Source organism: Narcine bancroftii, chromosome 2 (genome assembly GCF_036971445.1).
Source record: "Narcine bancroftii isolate sNarBan1 chromosome 2, sNarBan1.hap1, whole genome shotgun sequence".
In the NCBI taxonomy this organism is placed as follows: domain Eukaryota; kingdom Metazoa; phylum Chordata; class Chondrichthyes; order Torpediniformes; family Narcinidae; genus Narcine; species Narcine bancroftii.
The window spans coordinates 216497097-216514487 of record NC_091470.1 but is presented as its reverse complement, the minus strand read 5'-3'; the positions used below and the strand labels follow the sequence as shown (position 1 = coordinate 216514487).

Sequence of the window (17391 nt, the reverse complement as noted above, 5' to 3'; positions counted from 1 at the left end):
CTCCATAGTATTTGGGACTAAGACACTTTTTTCCCTTTATTTGCCCCAGTGCTCCACATTTTTAAATTTATACAAATAATTCACATGGGATTAAAGTTTACATTCTAGATTTTATTCAATATTCATTTTGGTTTGACCACAAAGAAATTATAGCACTTTTTAGACATTTCAAGGCACTATAATGTATGGAACATTTGACCTCACAGGTGTTTGTGAGAACTCTGGTATATTTAATTGCTTCATTGGTGCAGGTATAAGAGAACTAGGCTTCCAAGCTTTTGATCACCTTTGGAATCAGTAGTTGCCACTTTTCAACACGATGACCCGAGTTGGGCCTATGAAATTCAAAGCAGTCATCGTGAGGTTGGAAAACAAGAATAAAACAGTAAGAGACATTGCCCAAACCTGAGGATGACCAACATCGACTGTTTGGAACATCATAAAGAGAACGTACTGGTGAGCTCAGTCATCACAAAGGGACTGATATCCCAAGGGAGACCTCCACTGCTGATGACAGTTTTCATCATCAGGAAGAAAAATCCCCAACATATGTCCCAGCAGATCAGAAACACTCTTTAGAAGGCAGGTGTGGATGTGTCAATGACTACTGTCCACAGAAGATTTCAAGAACAGAAATACAGAGACTGCATGGCAAGACAAAGGTGGTATGATTTGGATCTTGGACAGTTCTTTACACCTCAACTTTTTGCTCGTACCACACTCTGATACGGGTTCATCTTGGAGTCATCTATCCACAAGAACTTTTTCCAGAATTCTGAACTTTTTTGCAGAATTTAGAGTGGCACAGTTGGCGTTAGCAGTTAGTGCAACACCTTTACACCACCTGCAATTGTGACTGGACCTGAGTTTGAATCCTGCAAGGAGTTTGTATGATCTCCCCGTGCCTGCATGGATTTTCTCCAGGGGCTCCAGTTTCCTCCCATCCTTCAAAAACATACCAGTGTGTAGGTTAATGGGGTGTAAATTGGGCCGCATTGGCTGTTTCAGTGTTGTATGCCTAATTTTTTTTTTAATTAAGTCTGCAGGCTCTTTCAAATGCACCTTGGCAAACTAATCTGACCATCGTGTTTCTGTAACTAACTAGTGGTTTGCATCATGCAGTGTAGCCTCTGTATTTTTGTTCCTGAAGTCTTCTGCGGACAGTTGTCATTGATACATCCACACCTGCCTAGAGTGTTTCTGATCTGTCAGACATTTGTTTGTGGATTTTTCTTCATTATGATGAGTCTATAGCAGCAATTCTCAACCTTTTCTTCTGTACTTCTTCCGACTACATAAGAATACAAGGCTTTTAAGTTAAATGCGCTGTGGCCCCCAGTGAGGGTCATAAGATGACCATTAAGAATGGCTGGTCTAAAGCATGAGAACACTGCTTGCAGTGGTACAAAGAACAATACAGCACGGGGAACAGGTCATTCAGCCATTGTGGCTGAGTCAAATATGATGTGTAGCGTGCCCTCAAATTCATCCAAGTTAAACCTGTATCTTTTTTGAAAAAAACAAGTCATGATAGAAATGTAAGAATATCAGCTTATGGTAGGAGAGTCATTAAAGCCTTTTTGCTTACTTAGAAATATTTTTAAAGCTAACAATTAGTTCTATATTGCTGTCAAAAAGTATTTATGATATGAAAAAATAATTGACAAAGTTGCATTTTATGGCTTAGCCGATTAAATCAGTGCCTCATTCATTGCTTGATCTCAGTTTATTTAAAATTATACATTCTTCCCATTTCCAAGAAGTGCCTCTGGTTGTCCAGTGTACACTCAAGATGACCTGCACTGAACAGTCTATCTTCTGATTGTTGAGGCATTCAGTTGCACCTTGAGGCAAGGCATCTAGAAAATGTACTTCTACAGCTTTCAGTTAGCTAATGAATGTTCATAAGTTGGGGGGGAGGTGCTGGTTAAAGTGGAGTTGGGGCATTTGTTCACACAGTGGTGAATGCCTGGAGCAGACTGTCAAGGGAAGTTGTGGAAACGGGTACAATAGAAGTGATAAAGATGATTCTAAGTAGACATGTGAAAATAGAATGATGTGGATTGCATTCAGGCAGCAGGATTTTAGTGAAATTTGGCATCATGTTCAGTGCAGATGTGGTCAAAGGGCCTGTTTCTGTGCTGTACTCTTCCATGTTCTGTATTTAAGCATCTTTTGCCAGTCATTTAGGTCATACCATATCTATATTACAATTCCATCTGGTCATCTTAGTTTCATAATCCTTAATTCTCTTGCCTAATGCAAGACGATCACTGTTTTAATAATTTTCAGCTGACTCCTGCTGTAAACCTACTGGCTGTTTGTTGGAGATGTTTCCACCTTCCTCGGTGTGAAGAAACGCTTCATGATATCGATACTTATTTTCATGGTTTCTCATCCCACAGATGGCTATTTCCCTCACTTCTCCTATGTCTGCTCTCAGAGCAATTTCAGTCTGCCTATTAATGTTGACTATGACCTATTACTGTCAAATTCCCCTGAGATACTAACACCCACTTACACCCAGGCCAATTTGTTCCCCTGTATTAGTGTTTAAATTATGAAGACAAATTTAATGGACTAGGCTTGAGTTCTCTTGAACTTCGAAGATTAAGAGATGATCTAATCCAGTCCAAAGTAATTGAGTGGGATAGAATCACATTGGGCAGAAACAGGCCACTTTGCCCACATCCTTACTGACCTTCAATAATTAATTCTTCAAGTAAAGAATGTTTTCGTCACACCCCCCACATTGCCCTCTTATCCTGCGGCTCTGCCCCAGGTCTCCAATTGCACAGCCCGAACAACATTCCCTCAGTAGCTCTCCCGCCCAACCTTTCCCAAATCTTTGGTCTCAGTGAGATCTAATGTCCTGCAAGAGCATACCAAGCTCGTCCAGTCCCAACAGGACAGCCACCTCATCCGAGGAGTCCACACTGCATTGACTTCAAAGCAAGGACACCTTTCCCTGGATACGGCTATCAGAACTGGACTGTGTACTCCAGGTGTAACCCCACCAAGCTCCCCATACAATTTCAGTAAATCTCCTCACTTTTGGATGCCAACCCAAAGACTGATGTACCAATGGTGTAAGTGGGAATGTTACCCAGGATTAGAAGGCTTGAGGGCTGCCCGATGGGAGGTGGTTGAGGGACCCACTTTTTGTGACAGGAAGGCAATTGTCAAGCTCTCTCAGTTGTTAACGGCCTCATGAACATGTATGCGTGAAGGCAGTTCAGGTGAAGAGTATCTTGGAGATTCATTATTTTGAACAGCTGGGGAGTATGTTGTAAATTTAACATTAGATCAATATATTTATGTTGGGCGAGGGTGTCGTGGATTTCTGAACCAAGTTAAGCGAAGGAAGATAAGATCATCTGTATTCAGTGGAGGGGAGGTGTAGCTCAAGGGGCATGGATGAGGTCTGCTTTTGTACAAGCACAGTGTTCTGCTAATGTCCACTGGAAGCCTTGCTCTCATGCACTCACTTTTGATGTCATGGTCTGCTAGGCAACTCACCCATGAACTTCAGGCTAAGAGTGTCCGGAGGCAGGCCGAGAATGCTGCCTGGTATCGGCAGCAGGAGTTGCTCAAGGAAGCTGAGCAGCAGAGAAGGAAGATCCTGCAGGAAGAAGAGCAGAAGCTTGTGGAACAGAGAGTGAGGTAATGTGTTGGCATTTCCAGTTTGGAATAATCATGGCATCCTTAAGCATGCTCCACCATTCAGTGTAAACATGACTAAGCCTACAACTGCAGTATTATTACTCCTTTCGCTCCATACCCCTTGATCCCCTCAGTCATAAAGTCAATATCCAAATCCATTCTGAATCTATTAACAACCTGTGGCAGGGAGTTTCACAAGTGCACAACTCTCCTCATTTCATTCTGTGTCTGTGTAAGTTTCATCCAGAGACTCTGGTTTTCTCCCACCTTTCAAAATATTTGAGGTTTTAGATTAATTGGCTGTAATTTGGTTTCACAGACTCATGGACTTGAAGGGGCTGTTACCATGCTGTACATCTAATTTAAATTTCATTTAATTCAGTCCTAAATGGCTTCCCCCTTGTCCTTGATTTACCCAACATCTGGGACATTTTCCTGCATCTAACCTCTTTCATCCTGTCTGAATTTTCTGTCTCAATGAGATCCACTCTTACTCCTCTAAATTCCATTGAGTATAACTCTGGTCTATGCAGTCTTTCTTCATGTGCCAGTCCTATCATCCTAGGGTCAGTCTGATGAACCTTCACTGTACCTTTTCTAAAGCAAGAATGTCCTTCCTCAGATTAGGAGACCAAAACTGCACACAAAATTCTAGGTGTGACCTCACCAAGACCCTACACTACTGAAGTAAGACCTCTCTGCAGCTATATTCAGAACCTCTTGCCTTAAAGTTGGCTTTCATCACTAGCTGCTGTACCTTCATCCCTACCTTCATTGACTGATGCACCGTGACACCCAGACTGATGCACCATGACACCCAGGTCTTGTTACACTGCCCCTTTTTACCAACTTCTCATCATTCAGTTAATATTCTGCTACCTTGTTATTGTCACCAAAGTGGAGAAACTCACATCTCCATATTATACTGAATCTGTTATACATTTCAAGATTCAATTTCAATTTATTGTCATTGTATAAAAAAGTGTCATATTACGTGAAATTTCTTTTTGCCTGCTGCTTTACTGCTGCAAGGCAGACAGATTCACCACCAGTAGGAATTGTGCAAGTACCTCTTACAGACTTGGGGTCTGACTTGCACTCCGAGAGAAAGAAGCAAAAGAGAGCCCCCCAGAGTCACTGAATGTCCGTAAATTCACCTCCAGCACTTAACCAGTCAAACAGAGTCCAGTCCAAATCATTGGTAAACTGAGCTCCAGATCTGAACCTCCGACACAGTCAGGGACCATCCAGCACCTTTGGCGCCTCCTCACATCCAATACTTGATACCCCTTCAGCCAGTTCAAGCCAGTCTCCAGCACTCTGCAGTTCCAATTTGCCCTGTTTTCTCTTTTTTCCAAGTCTTCCTCGCAGCTCACACTGCCACCCAGCTTGGAGTCTTCCTCACAGCTCACACTGCCACCCAGCTTGGAGTCTTCCTCACAGCTCACACTGCCACCCAGCTTGGAGTCTTCCTCACAGCTCACATTGTCACCCAGCTTGGAGTCTTCCTCGCAGCTCACACTGCCACCCAGCTTGGAGTCTTCCTCGCAGCTCACACTGCCACCCAGCTTGGAGTCTTCCTCACAGCTCACACTGTCACCCAGCTTGGAGTCTTCCTCGCAGTTCACATTGTCACCCAGCTTGGAGTCTTCCTCGCAGCTCACACTGCCACCCAGCTTGGAGTCTTCCTCGCAGCTCACACTGCCACCCAGCTTGGAGTCTTCCTCACAGCTCACATTGTCACCCAGCTTGGAGTCTTCCTCGCAGCTCACACTGCCACCCAGCTTGGAGTCTTCCTCGCAGCTCACACTGCCACCCAGCTTGGAGTCTTCCTCGCAGCTCACACTGCCACCCAACTTGGAGTCTTCCTCGCAGCTCACACTGCCACCCAGCTTGGAATCTTCCTCGCAGCTCACACTGCCACTCAGTTTGGAGTCTTCCTCGCAGCTCACACTGCCACTCAGCTTGGAGTCTTCCTTGCAGCTCACATTGCCACCCAGCTTGGAGTCTTCCTCGCAGCTCACACTGCCACCCAGCTCGGCATCATTTGCACGCTTAGAAATATTACATTCAATTCCTTTGTTTAGATCATTAAAATATATATTGTAAACAGCTGGGGTCTTAGCCCTATGGTATCCCACCAGTAACTGCCTGCTAATCTGAAAGGACCTATTTATTCCCTCTCTCTGCTTCCTGCCTGCCAACCAGTTTCCTATCCACACCACACATTATTTTTCTCCCATTGGCCATAGTTCAGCTGCCTTCCCCATTTTACTTTTACAGCAGTCAGGGATGTGCAGATGTGATCTTTGCACATCTACCATTGTGTATCTACCGTCAGTCCATCATGTGAACCCTGCCAGTCTATCCTAATCAAATCACACCTCATATCATTGTAACTACCATTCTTTAAGTTCCGCACCCAAGTTTCTGAATTAACAATGTCGCTCTCCATTCTGATGAAAAGTTCCCCAATAGTGTGGCTCTTCTCCAAGGGGGCACACGAAACAGGTTACCAATTAATCTTGCCTCATTGCAAATCACCCAGTCTAGCCTGCTCTTTAGTTGGTTTCCTGACATCCCCCTCTTGCTACCCGTTTGGTTCTCCCAATCTATACGCTTGTTAAAGTCACCCATGATGGCTGTTATATTTCATGCATCCTTATCTCTTGCTTGATGCCATCCTCAATCTCACTCCTACTGTTTGGTAGTCTGTACACCACATATACTCCCACCAAAGCATTCTGTCCTCAACTCACACAGATTCCACCTCATCTAAGTTTATCTCCTTTCTTCCAATTGTGTCAATCCCCTCTCCTGAACCTTCCTAAATGTTGGGTACTCCTGAATATTAAGATGCACCCTGGGTGTGAGGTTCTCCAAGTCCAAAATGATCAAAATCTAGCCAAAGATGTGAAAGTAGCTTCAGGGAAGACTCTCCTAGATATCTGTTTTTAATGGTTTGCTAAGTTGCTTCCCAACAAAAATTAAGTATCATGCTACTGATGTATTTGGGACCCTCTCTCTTTACATTGGAGCAAAGCATTACAAATATTCCCCGCCTCTCTGTATATTTTATTCCAATTTACAGATCACTTACACAGGTGCCATCGCAAACTTAAGTGATTGGTTGTAATCTGTGCTTTAACATCCAAGTCAAACATTTTTTATTGACTATTTCCATCAATAGTGCTTAAGTGAATTGCAAGATGCCATGAAGGAACATTTTAAAACTTCTTCACTCCACTGGCCTGTGATGATTAACCAGGGTGTTGGATTTCTTTTCCATAATTTTCCTCTCTATCCATCATCTGCCTGATAAGGGAATGTGGTTCTGCTCTCACCTGAGTGGACGTCCTTTGCATGCAAGTCCTGAGTATGGGTGGCAGCAAACTCTTTGACCATGGAAAATTGCAACACCACTTGCATTATTTACAGTTAGCCACTGCACAGACTTCAGTTCCTGAGTAATATTTATGATTTGCTTTTTTCTCAAATGTCTTGCTGCTTTTCTATTTATTTACTTTTCCAAAATTGTTATTCCTACATTTCATATTTCTTAAGAATATGGGAGTCTATATGGCCCTTTGGCCTATCTTGAATCTTAGAGTAATCTCTCTCTCCATTCCCCCCCCCCCCCACCACCACCCCACCCCCAATTCTCTCTCTTTTGCCATTCTGATTCTCCTACTGTCACTAGAAACTTTGGGTAACTTGCTGTCGCCAAATAACTGACCTATTTGCACGGATTTAGGATGCAAGAGAAAACGGGGAATTGCAGGGGGAAGCCCACAAGGACGTGCAGACCCACCCAGACAATGCCAGAGGTCAAGCTTGAACCCAAATCACTGTAGCATTGTTGAGATCCTTACCTCTCCAGGTGCCAGCTTTGGTTCAAGGACTTTCTAATATGCAGCACGTGAATTCACGTCCCACTCAAGGCTACAGAATCCATGAACTAGGCCAGCATTTTGGGAGTGGGGGTGGATAGGGAGAAATGTGGGAGAAGGGAGTGTTACAAGATCAAACCAGCAACCTCAAAGACGGCATATCACACATGGGTAGAGATGAACAATTACTTTATTAAGAAAAATTCACCTTCAAACTTTAATTCAAAATCTCCCCCTTTTATAACAATGCCTACTGGTTACTATGCAAATTCCTATAACAGTGTAAAACTAATAAATTCCTCAGCCTAAATATAACATATGTACTTAAAGTCTAAGTTATATTTCCAACCAGCCCACAGAAAAACTTAGACACAAAACAAACACAAAACACGCAAGACTCACAAAAAACTTCGATCTCAACCGAAGCAAAGATCAGAAACAAAATTCAGTTTGTTTGGTAAACTGAAGTCAAAAGATCTTTGAGAGAGAGCACAAAATTCGAAGTTGTCTTCTTGTGTTGCTTGCAGAGAGAGGAACCATGGGTTTGGTCCGGATCCTTCTGGCTGCCTTCAGAATGTTCATTCTTTTTTAAATCCCAACATTCTAAACTGTTCTCCTGACCATGACTCGTGCTCTTGGCCTCCTTCCACTCCACAGCACCAACCAGTGGTGATTAGTCTTCCAAGTCCAGAAATTCGTAGATAATTTTCTGCACATGCCCAGTCCGTCTCCCACTCTCTGCAGTCCACCTTCACCTTGGCTCTCAAAGGCAAACTGTTACTTTTTAACATAAGACCACACAACACATAGGTCAATGCACAACACAGAACTCTCCCCTGCTAAAAAAAAAAAATTTGGTCCACAAGACAAATTTTAAATAATGGAAGTATTGCATAAGTAAAATAAAATAAACACTCCATTTTTTTACAGTAAGTATGTGATTAGATTCATATCTATCCAGATGAACATCTTGACAAACAATCTGCTATTATGTTATCCGTCCAATTTACGTGTGTAATAATTAAATCATGCTCTTGTAACATTAAGCTCCAGTTTACTAACCATCTAATCTTATTTTTCATTTTAGACAGAAAAACTAATGGATTATGATCAGTATATATTATGAACAGTTTTTGAGCAGTACAAATATACACATCAAAATGTTGCAGCGCTAATAACTCCTTCTCATGGTTGAATAATTTAATTGATGGTCAAATTTTTTTGAGAAGTACAAAATAGGATGTTCTACTTCATCACCATCCTTCTGTAACAGTACAGCACCAACTGCTTCGTCACTGGCGTCCACGGCAAAACAGAATGGCTTTTCAAAGTTAGGGGACACAAGTACAGGCTGATGGCATAAAATGGCCTTTAACTTCAGAAATGCTTCCTGGCATGCATCTGACTAGATAAATTTTTCTTTCTTTCCAAGTAGTTTTGTTAATGGGAGTGCAATTTCTGCAAAGTTTTTACAAAATCTATGATAGTAGCCAATCATACCTAGAAATCTCCGAAGAGCTTTCTTATTATTGGGGATAGGGAACACAGTGATAGCCAATACTTTCGCTCCAACCAGTGCCACCTGTCCCTGTCCTACCACATAACCCAGATAAATTACAATGGCATGTCTAAACTCACTCTTGTACAAATTCACTGTGAGGTGTGTTTCCACCAGTCTCTGAAATAACTGCTCTAATTCAAGCATATGTTCTTCCCATGTATTTTAATTACTAAATCATCGATACAGGCTCCTGTGTGCTCTAAACCCTGAATTACTGAATTAATCATTCTCTGAAATGTGCCAGGTGCATTTTTCATCCCGAAAGGCATAACATGTACAAAACCTAATTGAGCCATCTGGCTTAGGCACCAGAACATAGGGTGAACTCCAATTTGAACGATTCTTGGATGATGTCATTTTTGAACATATAATCCACCTCATGATCCAACAATCTGGTCTTTTCCTGATTAACTCGGTAAAGATGCTGCTTAATAGGCTTAGCATCACCGACCTCCACATCATGACAAGCCACAGTAGTTCTTCTTGGAACATCTGGGAATATATCCTTAAATTTCATGTAATGTCTTCATTTCTTCCCTTTCTGATTTAGTCAAATGCATTAACTTGGTGTCTAAGTTTTGCAAAACTATGGAATTTTCCAGCCTGGGGCTTATCACTTTCGGTGCTCCATGACCTTGCCCAAAACTTATTTCCTCCTTACTTTCCTCTATAACTAGCACCTTGGTTGGAATCCTAATCTCCTCAGTCATTTTCTCAAAGTAAGGTTTAAGCATGTTCACGTGACAGACCTGTGTCTCTCTTCGATGATCAGGCGTCTCATTGACATAGGTGACCTGGTTAATTTTTGATTTCACCTTATATGGTCCTGAAAATGGAGCTCTTAAAGGGTTTGACTGCATTGGAAACAAAACCAATACTTTGTCACCAGGTTTAATGTCCCTAATTTTTGCTTTTTGATCATAACGTATTTTCATTTTTCGCTGAGCAGTTTTTAAATTTTTCCTTGCCATCTGTTTTTAAATTTGAAAACATATACCAACAGATTTGATTGTATATTATTATGTATCCACTGTTCCTTCAACAGTAGTAATGGACCCCTGACTTCATCACCGATCACCAACCCAAATGGACTAAATCCAAGAGACTCCTGAGTTGCCTAACAGCAAACAATAACAAATGGATTCCTTCATCCCAATCCTTATTATTTTCCATGCAATAAGCCCTCATCATATTTTTCACAGTTAAATGGAACCTTTCCAAGGCCCCTTGACTTTCAGGATGATAGGCAGACGACACAATTTGATGGGCTCCCAATTCATACACCACCTGTTGAAATATTCCAGACATAAAATTACTCCCTTGGTCTGATTGAATTTCCCTTGGTAGGCCAAACAGTGTGAAAATGTTTAGCTTAACCTTCACAATCATCTTTGCTTTAATGTTTCTCAGGGGAATAGCCTCTGGAAACCTTGATGCTGTGCACATGAGTGTTAACAAATATTCATTTCCTGCTTTGCTTTTTGGCAATGGGCCAACACAATTCACTATCACTTTTGAGAAAATCTCCCTGAAAGCAGGGATGGGTTGTAAAGGTACCACTGGTGGTCCTTGATTAGGTTTGCCCACCAGTTGGCAAGTGTGACAGGTTCTACAAAAGTTCACAACATCCTTTCTTAATTTCGGCCAATAAAACTGTTTCCTTATCTTTTCTACTGTCTTCTTCACTCCAAGATGACCTCCTAAAGGTGTGCTATGAGCCAACTTTAATATTTCATTCCTATAAGTTTTGGGAATTACAACTTGCCTGATTACCGCCCAGTTTTCACTGGCAGGAATCACTTGTAGTTTCCACTTTCTCATCAATATTCCATCTTGAATAAAGTAACCTACTGGCACAGTTTCAATTTCCTATTTAGACAGAATCTTATCTCTTATCCCAGCAAGATCGGGATCATGCTTTTGTCTGGATATTAATTCTTCTCTTTTTTTTTTTTTTTAAATTTTTTATTTTTCACACCATAAATCACAATACCCATGATATACACTTTTTCTTTTCCACACATTTACAGTGATATTAATTCTTCTCTTGACAACAGCAAAGCTGGATCCTTAGGTTTGTCCTCAATGCTTGGCTCCACTACAGGATCGTCACAGAATTTATCTACCTCTACCTTTTTTCTAGACATGGCTCTAGTAATAGCACACGCAGGGTAGATTTCCAAATCCTTTTCGGACTCATAAACCAATGGCTTACTTGTGAGTTTCACCGCAGGAATGACTTTACCCTCTACTAAATCATTTCCTAACAAAAGAGAAACTCCATCCACTGGCAGACTTGATCTTATCCCTATCATAACCGGGCCATTAACTAAGTCTGATTTCATCACTATTCTATGTAAAGGTATAGGCTCTGCTTCACCACCAATTCCTTTAATTAAATTCACATCTCCAGTATCGGTCTCCTCACCAAAATTCAAAATGTTGCTTAATACAACCGATTGAGTTGCTCCAGTATCCCACGGGATTTTAACTGGCACTTGATTGGATCCTTCTTTAACCGAAACGAAACCTTCAGTCATGAATGGTTTAAAAATATCCCTAACTTTCTCACTCTGAACACCCCTTTCTCTTTCTTCCTTTTCAGTACAAGACAATTTGCTATTATGTGCCCTGGCTTCTTACAATAGTGGCAAATAACACTCAAAAATTTTTCCTTCACCCATTTCTTTTCCTCTCTTTCTTTAACCTAACTTCTAGATTTTATTTCTACTCTCCTTGGATTATCGGCAGTATTCCTTTGAAAGGTTTTCCCTGGTGTCCACTTAGGCTTGTGAGTTAAAGCATATTCCTCTGCAAATTTAGCCAATTCTTGCCATGTTTTTATATTTTTCTTTCCCAACTACACTTGAATATCATCAGGAACACAATCTTTAATCTCCTTAATCAGAATGATTTCCCTCAATAAATCAAAGTTATTTTCTACTTTCATTGCGGCACACCACCAATCAAAACACACAACCTTCCTATAAGCAAAATCCAGGTAAGATTGGGTTGCTGCTTTTTAAACTCCTGAACTTTTGTCTATAAGCCTCTGGGACTAGTTCATAGCCTAGAATTTGTATAGCCTGCTTTACAAATTCGTAATCAGCTGCTTGTTGTACCGTGAGACATGAATACACCTGTTGGACTTTCCCTTTAAGAATACTTTGTAGCAGGAGTGACCACTGGTCTGATGGCCATTTTAAATTTACAGCTACTTTCTCAAAATGCTGAAAATACTTATCTATTTCAGCTTCCTCAAATGGAGGAACTAACTTACCTTTTCTGACCAGAAACCTCCTCCTGAATAGCACGTGGATTTTGGGCTTCTCCCTCTCCTTGGGTTAGAGTCAGCTTTAATTTAGCTCATTCTAGCTCATGCTTCCGTTCTTTCTTTCCTCTAACTCTAGTTTTCTCAAAGTCTACTTCCTCTGAAACTGTTCTAATGCAGCTTCTTCAAATACCCCCTTTCCTACATAGTGCTTAACAATCTTTCGGGCAATTTCTTTTTTTTCATCCCAGTTTTTACTGTAAGAAGTTTTAACTTGTTAACTATAACCATCAGTTCTGACTTTATAGCCATTTTAAAATTAACCACTGAAGGGTTAGCTATGAACTGGTCATTATTCATAGTTACTTTTTTTTCTGCTGGTGATTTATACACTCACCATTTGTTTTTAATTTCAGGCTGGAGGTTGAGTCAAACTCAGATGACTGATAAATAAGCACAAGTCAATCACCCATAAAGCGTCCAAAATGGTTTGATCCCAGATGATTCCCCCAAATTATGTTCCAATACAAAACCAGCAACCACAAAAAAGGCATATCACACAGGGGTAAAGATAAACAATTACTTTTATTAAGAAAAATTCACCTTCAAACTTTAATTCAAAATCCCTCCTTTTATCACAATACCCACTGGTTACTATGCAAATTTCTATAGTAGTATAAAACTAATAAATTCCCCAGCCTAAATATAACATATGTAATTAAAGTCTAAGTTATATTTCCCACCAGCCCACAGAAAAACTTAGACACAAAACACACAAGACTCACAAAAAACTTTGATATCAACCGAACCAAAGATCAGAAACAAAATTCAGTTTGTTTGGTAAACTGAAGCCAAAAGATCTTTGTGAGAGAGAGCAAGCACAAAATTCGAATTTGTCTTGTGTTACTGGCAGAGAGAGGAACCTTGGTCCGGATCCTTCTGGCTGCCTTTGGAATGTTCACCCTTTTTTGAAATCCCAACATTCTAAACTGTTCTCCAGACCATGAGTCGTGCTCTGGTCCGCCTTCCACTCCACAGCACCACCCAGTGGTGGTTTATCATCCAAATCCATAAATTTGTAGATCATTTTCTGCACATGCCCAGTCCTTCTCCCTCTCTCTGCAGTCCACCTTCACCATGGCTCTTAAAGGCAAACTCACTTTTTAAACATAAAACCACACAACACATGGGTCAATACAAAACACAGAACTCTGTAACAGGAGAGTGCTCATGAATTCTTTGCAGCCACATCAAATCACAGAAATCCTGTTCTCAAAGGAGTTGGTATATTAGTATATATTTAAACAATAAGATGGACAATAAATTTACCAAAGTTGTGCTTATTTCCTATATTGTGGGAAATTACCTTTAAAAACAAATCAATAAAAATAACTTGAGGTTATATAACTTTAGTCTTACACAACTTCTGTCCCAAAGCATTTCACAGCCAATTGAATATTCTTTGGTGTGTAATGAAAGAAGTACAACAGCCAGTTTATGCATGACAAAATCCAGTAAGCAGCGATAAATAATCATAATTTGCTTGGGACAAAATGTTGATAGGGAAGCTGGGAGAACTCCTCGCTCTCTTTCATCAGTTCTATGAGAAGGTGACTGAACTTCCAACATTATCACCCCTAACTGTACCGCACCCTTCAATAATGCACCCTGACAGTGTTCATATCCCTGAAATGTCCCTGTAAATGCTATCTTCTAAAACGAAAGGAAGAATTCCAAACACTGAACAAAGAGTGACACTTGTGTACATTAATTAATTTTTTTTAATGATACCATTAATGATTTCAATCTAAATGAAGTTAAGTTCTAATTGCTGGCTGAAAGTAAATAGACATTGATGAAAGACAAGTAGCCTCCCCTCGATTGACTCTCTTCTTCACTTTCTGCTACCTTGGAGAATAGCCAACATATCCTACCCTGGTCATACTCTCTTCCCTCTCCACTCCTCACCTGGCAGAAGAACGGTACGTTTGGCATAACATTTAGTGCAACGCTGTTACATTGCCAGCAATTGAGACCAAGATTCAAATCCTGCGCTGTCCGTTTAGAGATTGTACGTTCTCCCCATGTCTGCGTGGATTTTCCCTGGGGTCTCCAGGTCCTCCCACCTTTCAAAATGTACCGGAGGTGTAGGTTAATTGGATGTAATTGGGAGGCATGGGCTTGTGGGCCCAAATGGCTTGTTTCTGTGCTGTGTGTCTAAATTTAAATTTAAATTAAGATACACGGGTTGGAAAATGTGGGTCTCCAGATTCAAGGACAGCTTCTTTCCTGCTGTTATTAGACTTTGAATGGCCTTCTCATGAGTAAAAGATAAAGCCCTTGCACTGTTTAATTGTATATTTCTCTTTAATGCCATCCCCTGCACTTGCGCTTTGTGTGGCTTGTATGCCCTGCACTTCGGTTTTATACTTGCATTACCTGTAAGTATGGGCTCACCTGGATAACAGTTTTTCACTGCAACTTAGTGCACGTGACGATGAACAATTCAAATCAAAATGTAACCAGCTGCAAAGCTGGTGTTTCTCTTTGTTGAATATGATATTTGTCCCCTTGAAGACTTGCTGCGGTGAACCGTGAGTTGAAGATTAAAGAACTTCAGGTGTTGGATGCAGCACGAAAGCGATTCCTGAAATATCAGCAAGAACAGCAGAAATCTGAACTGAGACGGCTTGATGATGAGATTGACAGAAAGGTCAGTGTGATTCTCCTTCCTCTTTGTGCAGAACCAATGAGGTGACATTAATTTGTCCAAGGGCCTTCATCTGTGGTATTTTGTGGCGGCCTCGCCCTCTAATCTTAACAGACACCCCACACCTCAATTCTCAGTGCCTGAGTTTCCAGGCACTCCCAGACAGTTTATCCAAGTTGTTGCCTTGTCTTTTTTCCTCTAATGAGCAACTGATCTTCCATTTTTAGACTGAAGTAAAGAGCTGACTTTACTGCTCCAAGTCTGCAACTGGTAGAAATCATAAGGCTCTTTCAGGTGGCCAGAATACCCTGATATAAAGCCACATATTCTTCCCGTATTCGGCTCTCACGGTACCCACCTGAAAGAGCAGGAGGTTCTTCTGAGGCACACTTTCTAACCCTCCTCTGGGAGGGATAAATGCCAGTGCACTGAAGTCCCTCCAAGGCGCCTCCCGTGCAACTGTCCCTTTCAGATGGACAGCGCAGCGCTTTCCGGGCTCCCACCTGAACAAAGATTCCAAAGTTCTGCATCCATTTCTGCAGGCGCATTCTTGGCGGAGAATGCACCTGAAAGCGGCTATAGAAAGAAATGTGAGCCTATTTTCATTGAGGACACAACATTAAACAATGGTGTGACAATGTCACATGAGTGAATATATTACTGGTATTGTATGTTTGGAATATCTGCCATCGCAGTCATCAATTAAAATGTGCAAATCAAGAGCAGGAGTGGTCCCTTGAACCTTTCAAACCTGCTCTGCAAATAAATAATCTGTTTGAAGTAAATGCTTAACCTCTTTCTTCCCACCTCTGAGCTCTCACCAAAGTTCCCAATAATTTGTGCTTTCGCTCGTTTTCTGAATATACAAAAAGCAGTCTCTCACTTTGCTTTAAGATCGCTCTTCGGGACAAGGAAACTGCTGCATTAATTCAGGACATTGAAGTGAGAAACATGGAACTGGAGACACAGCGACGAATATTGGAGCAAGTATGAATTGTCCTATCAACTATTCTGGTGCCTGGGAAATATCAGCAAGGCAATGGAGCTTGCTATTAAAACAGCTTTCATTTTCCTTTAAATTTAGGCAATTAGCACAGTAACAGACCCTTTCAGCCCACGAGTCCACGCCGCCCAATTTAAACTTAATTAACTTACACCCCCAGTACATTTTGAATGGTGGGAGGTAACTAGAGCCCCGGTGGAAAATTCACACAGACATGGGGAGAATATATAAACTCCTTACAGACTGCGCAGGATTCGAACCTCAGTCCTGATCACTGGTGCTGTTAAGGCGTTCCACTATGACAACCGTGCCGCCCCTTTGTCTTTAGATTTTTAAGAAAATAATGTGAGAAATAAAATTAATAATGGCTCCAATGATATCTCCATTGGACTAGATTTAATTCTGCAACTTTTGTTCAAAATATATCCTATTATCCAAATACACAGCTTCTGTGCATTGCAAACTTTGTTTAAGCACAGCCCATTTCAGAAATTAAATAACAGGAAATGTATTCATTCTTGCTGTGTACAAACATGTCAAAATGATCATGGCTTCTTTCTCAAATATTTAGGATGCAATGCAAATGCTGAGATAAAAGAAGTGTACAGGTATTCCCTGCTTTACGAAGGTAGAGCGTTCCTGAGAAACTGTTTGTAAATCGAAAATTCGTAAAGCAAAGGCCCATTGTAATTTCTTTATAAAAGCGCACACAGATTTTTCTTTGTATAAGCAAATTTTCGTAAAGCAAGTACTTACAAGCCTAATTGGGACCAATGAGTTGGTCATAAATCAAGGACCTCAGGCTGCCGCCAGGTGCGGAACTAATGTATACAGTACTTTTAATACAGAATATGTAGTTGTAAAAAAATTGGTCGTATGTGCAGGCGGACTTGACTTGCGTAGGTCGGAAGTCGGGGACTGCCTGTATTCGTAAAACGGAGTATACCTGTAAACATTTCTTGGTGTTTTCTTGAAATTACACATTTAGATAATATGATACATTTGAATTTAAGAGGAGCCACGTTCAAATTAGTATGTTTGGAACTGCATTAAAGCTGGGCTTAAACTTTAATTGTCAAGATAAAATAGATGGATAATGAAAAGGCCACATGTACAGTAAAATCCCCATTATCTAAAATTCAACCAACAGGCAAAAAGTTGCCGAAAATAAATAGGAAGTTTAAAATTGGCGCCCTCTAGCGGTTAGTTTGCCAGTCACGCAATATGCAATCTCAAGCAACAGTAAATTCACTTATCTGGCATCTACCAATCCTCACAGGTGCCGGATACCTG

At 41.0% G+C, this 17391-nt stretch overlaps 1 protein-coding gene across 6 annotated transcripts in view; it reads left to right on the top strand.

The window, feature by feature from the left end:
• tbc1d31 (TBC1 domain family, member 31) overlaps window positions 1–17391 on the top strand; it is a 120855-nt gene that overhangs the window by 57236 nt on the left and 46228 nt on the right. For all 6 annotated transcript variants that reach the window (XM_069920280.1, XM_069920281.1, XM_069920279.1 and 3 more), the window contains 3 exons: window positions 3511–3663; window positions 14963–15098; window positions 15990–16082. In XM_069920280.1, coding sequence (XP_069776381.1) covers window positions 3511–3663; window positions 14963–15098; window positions 15990–16082 — 382 coding nt within the window. The remainder of the gene's footprint in view (window positions 1–3510; window positions 3664–14962; window positions 15099–15989; window positions 16083–17391) is intronic.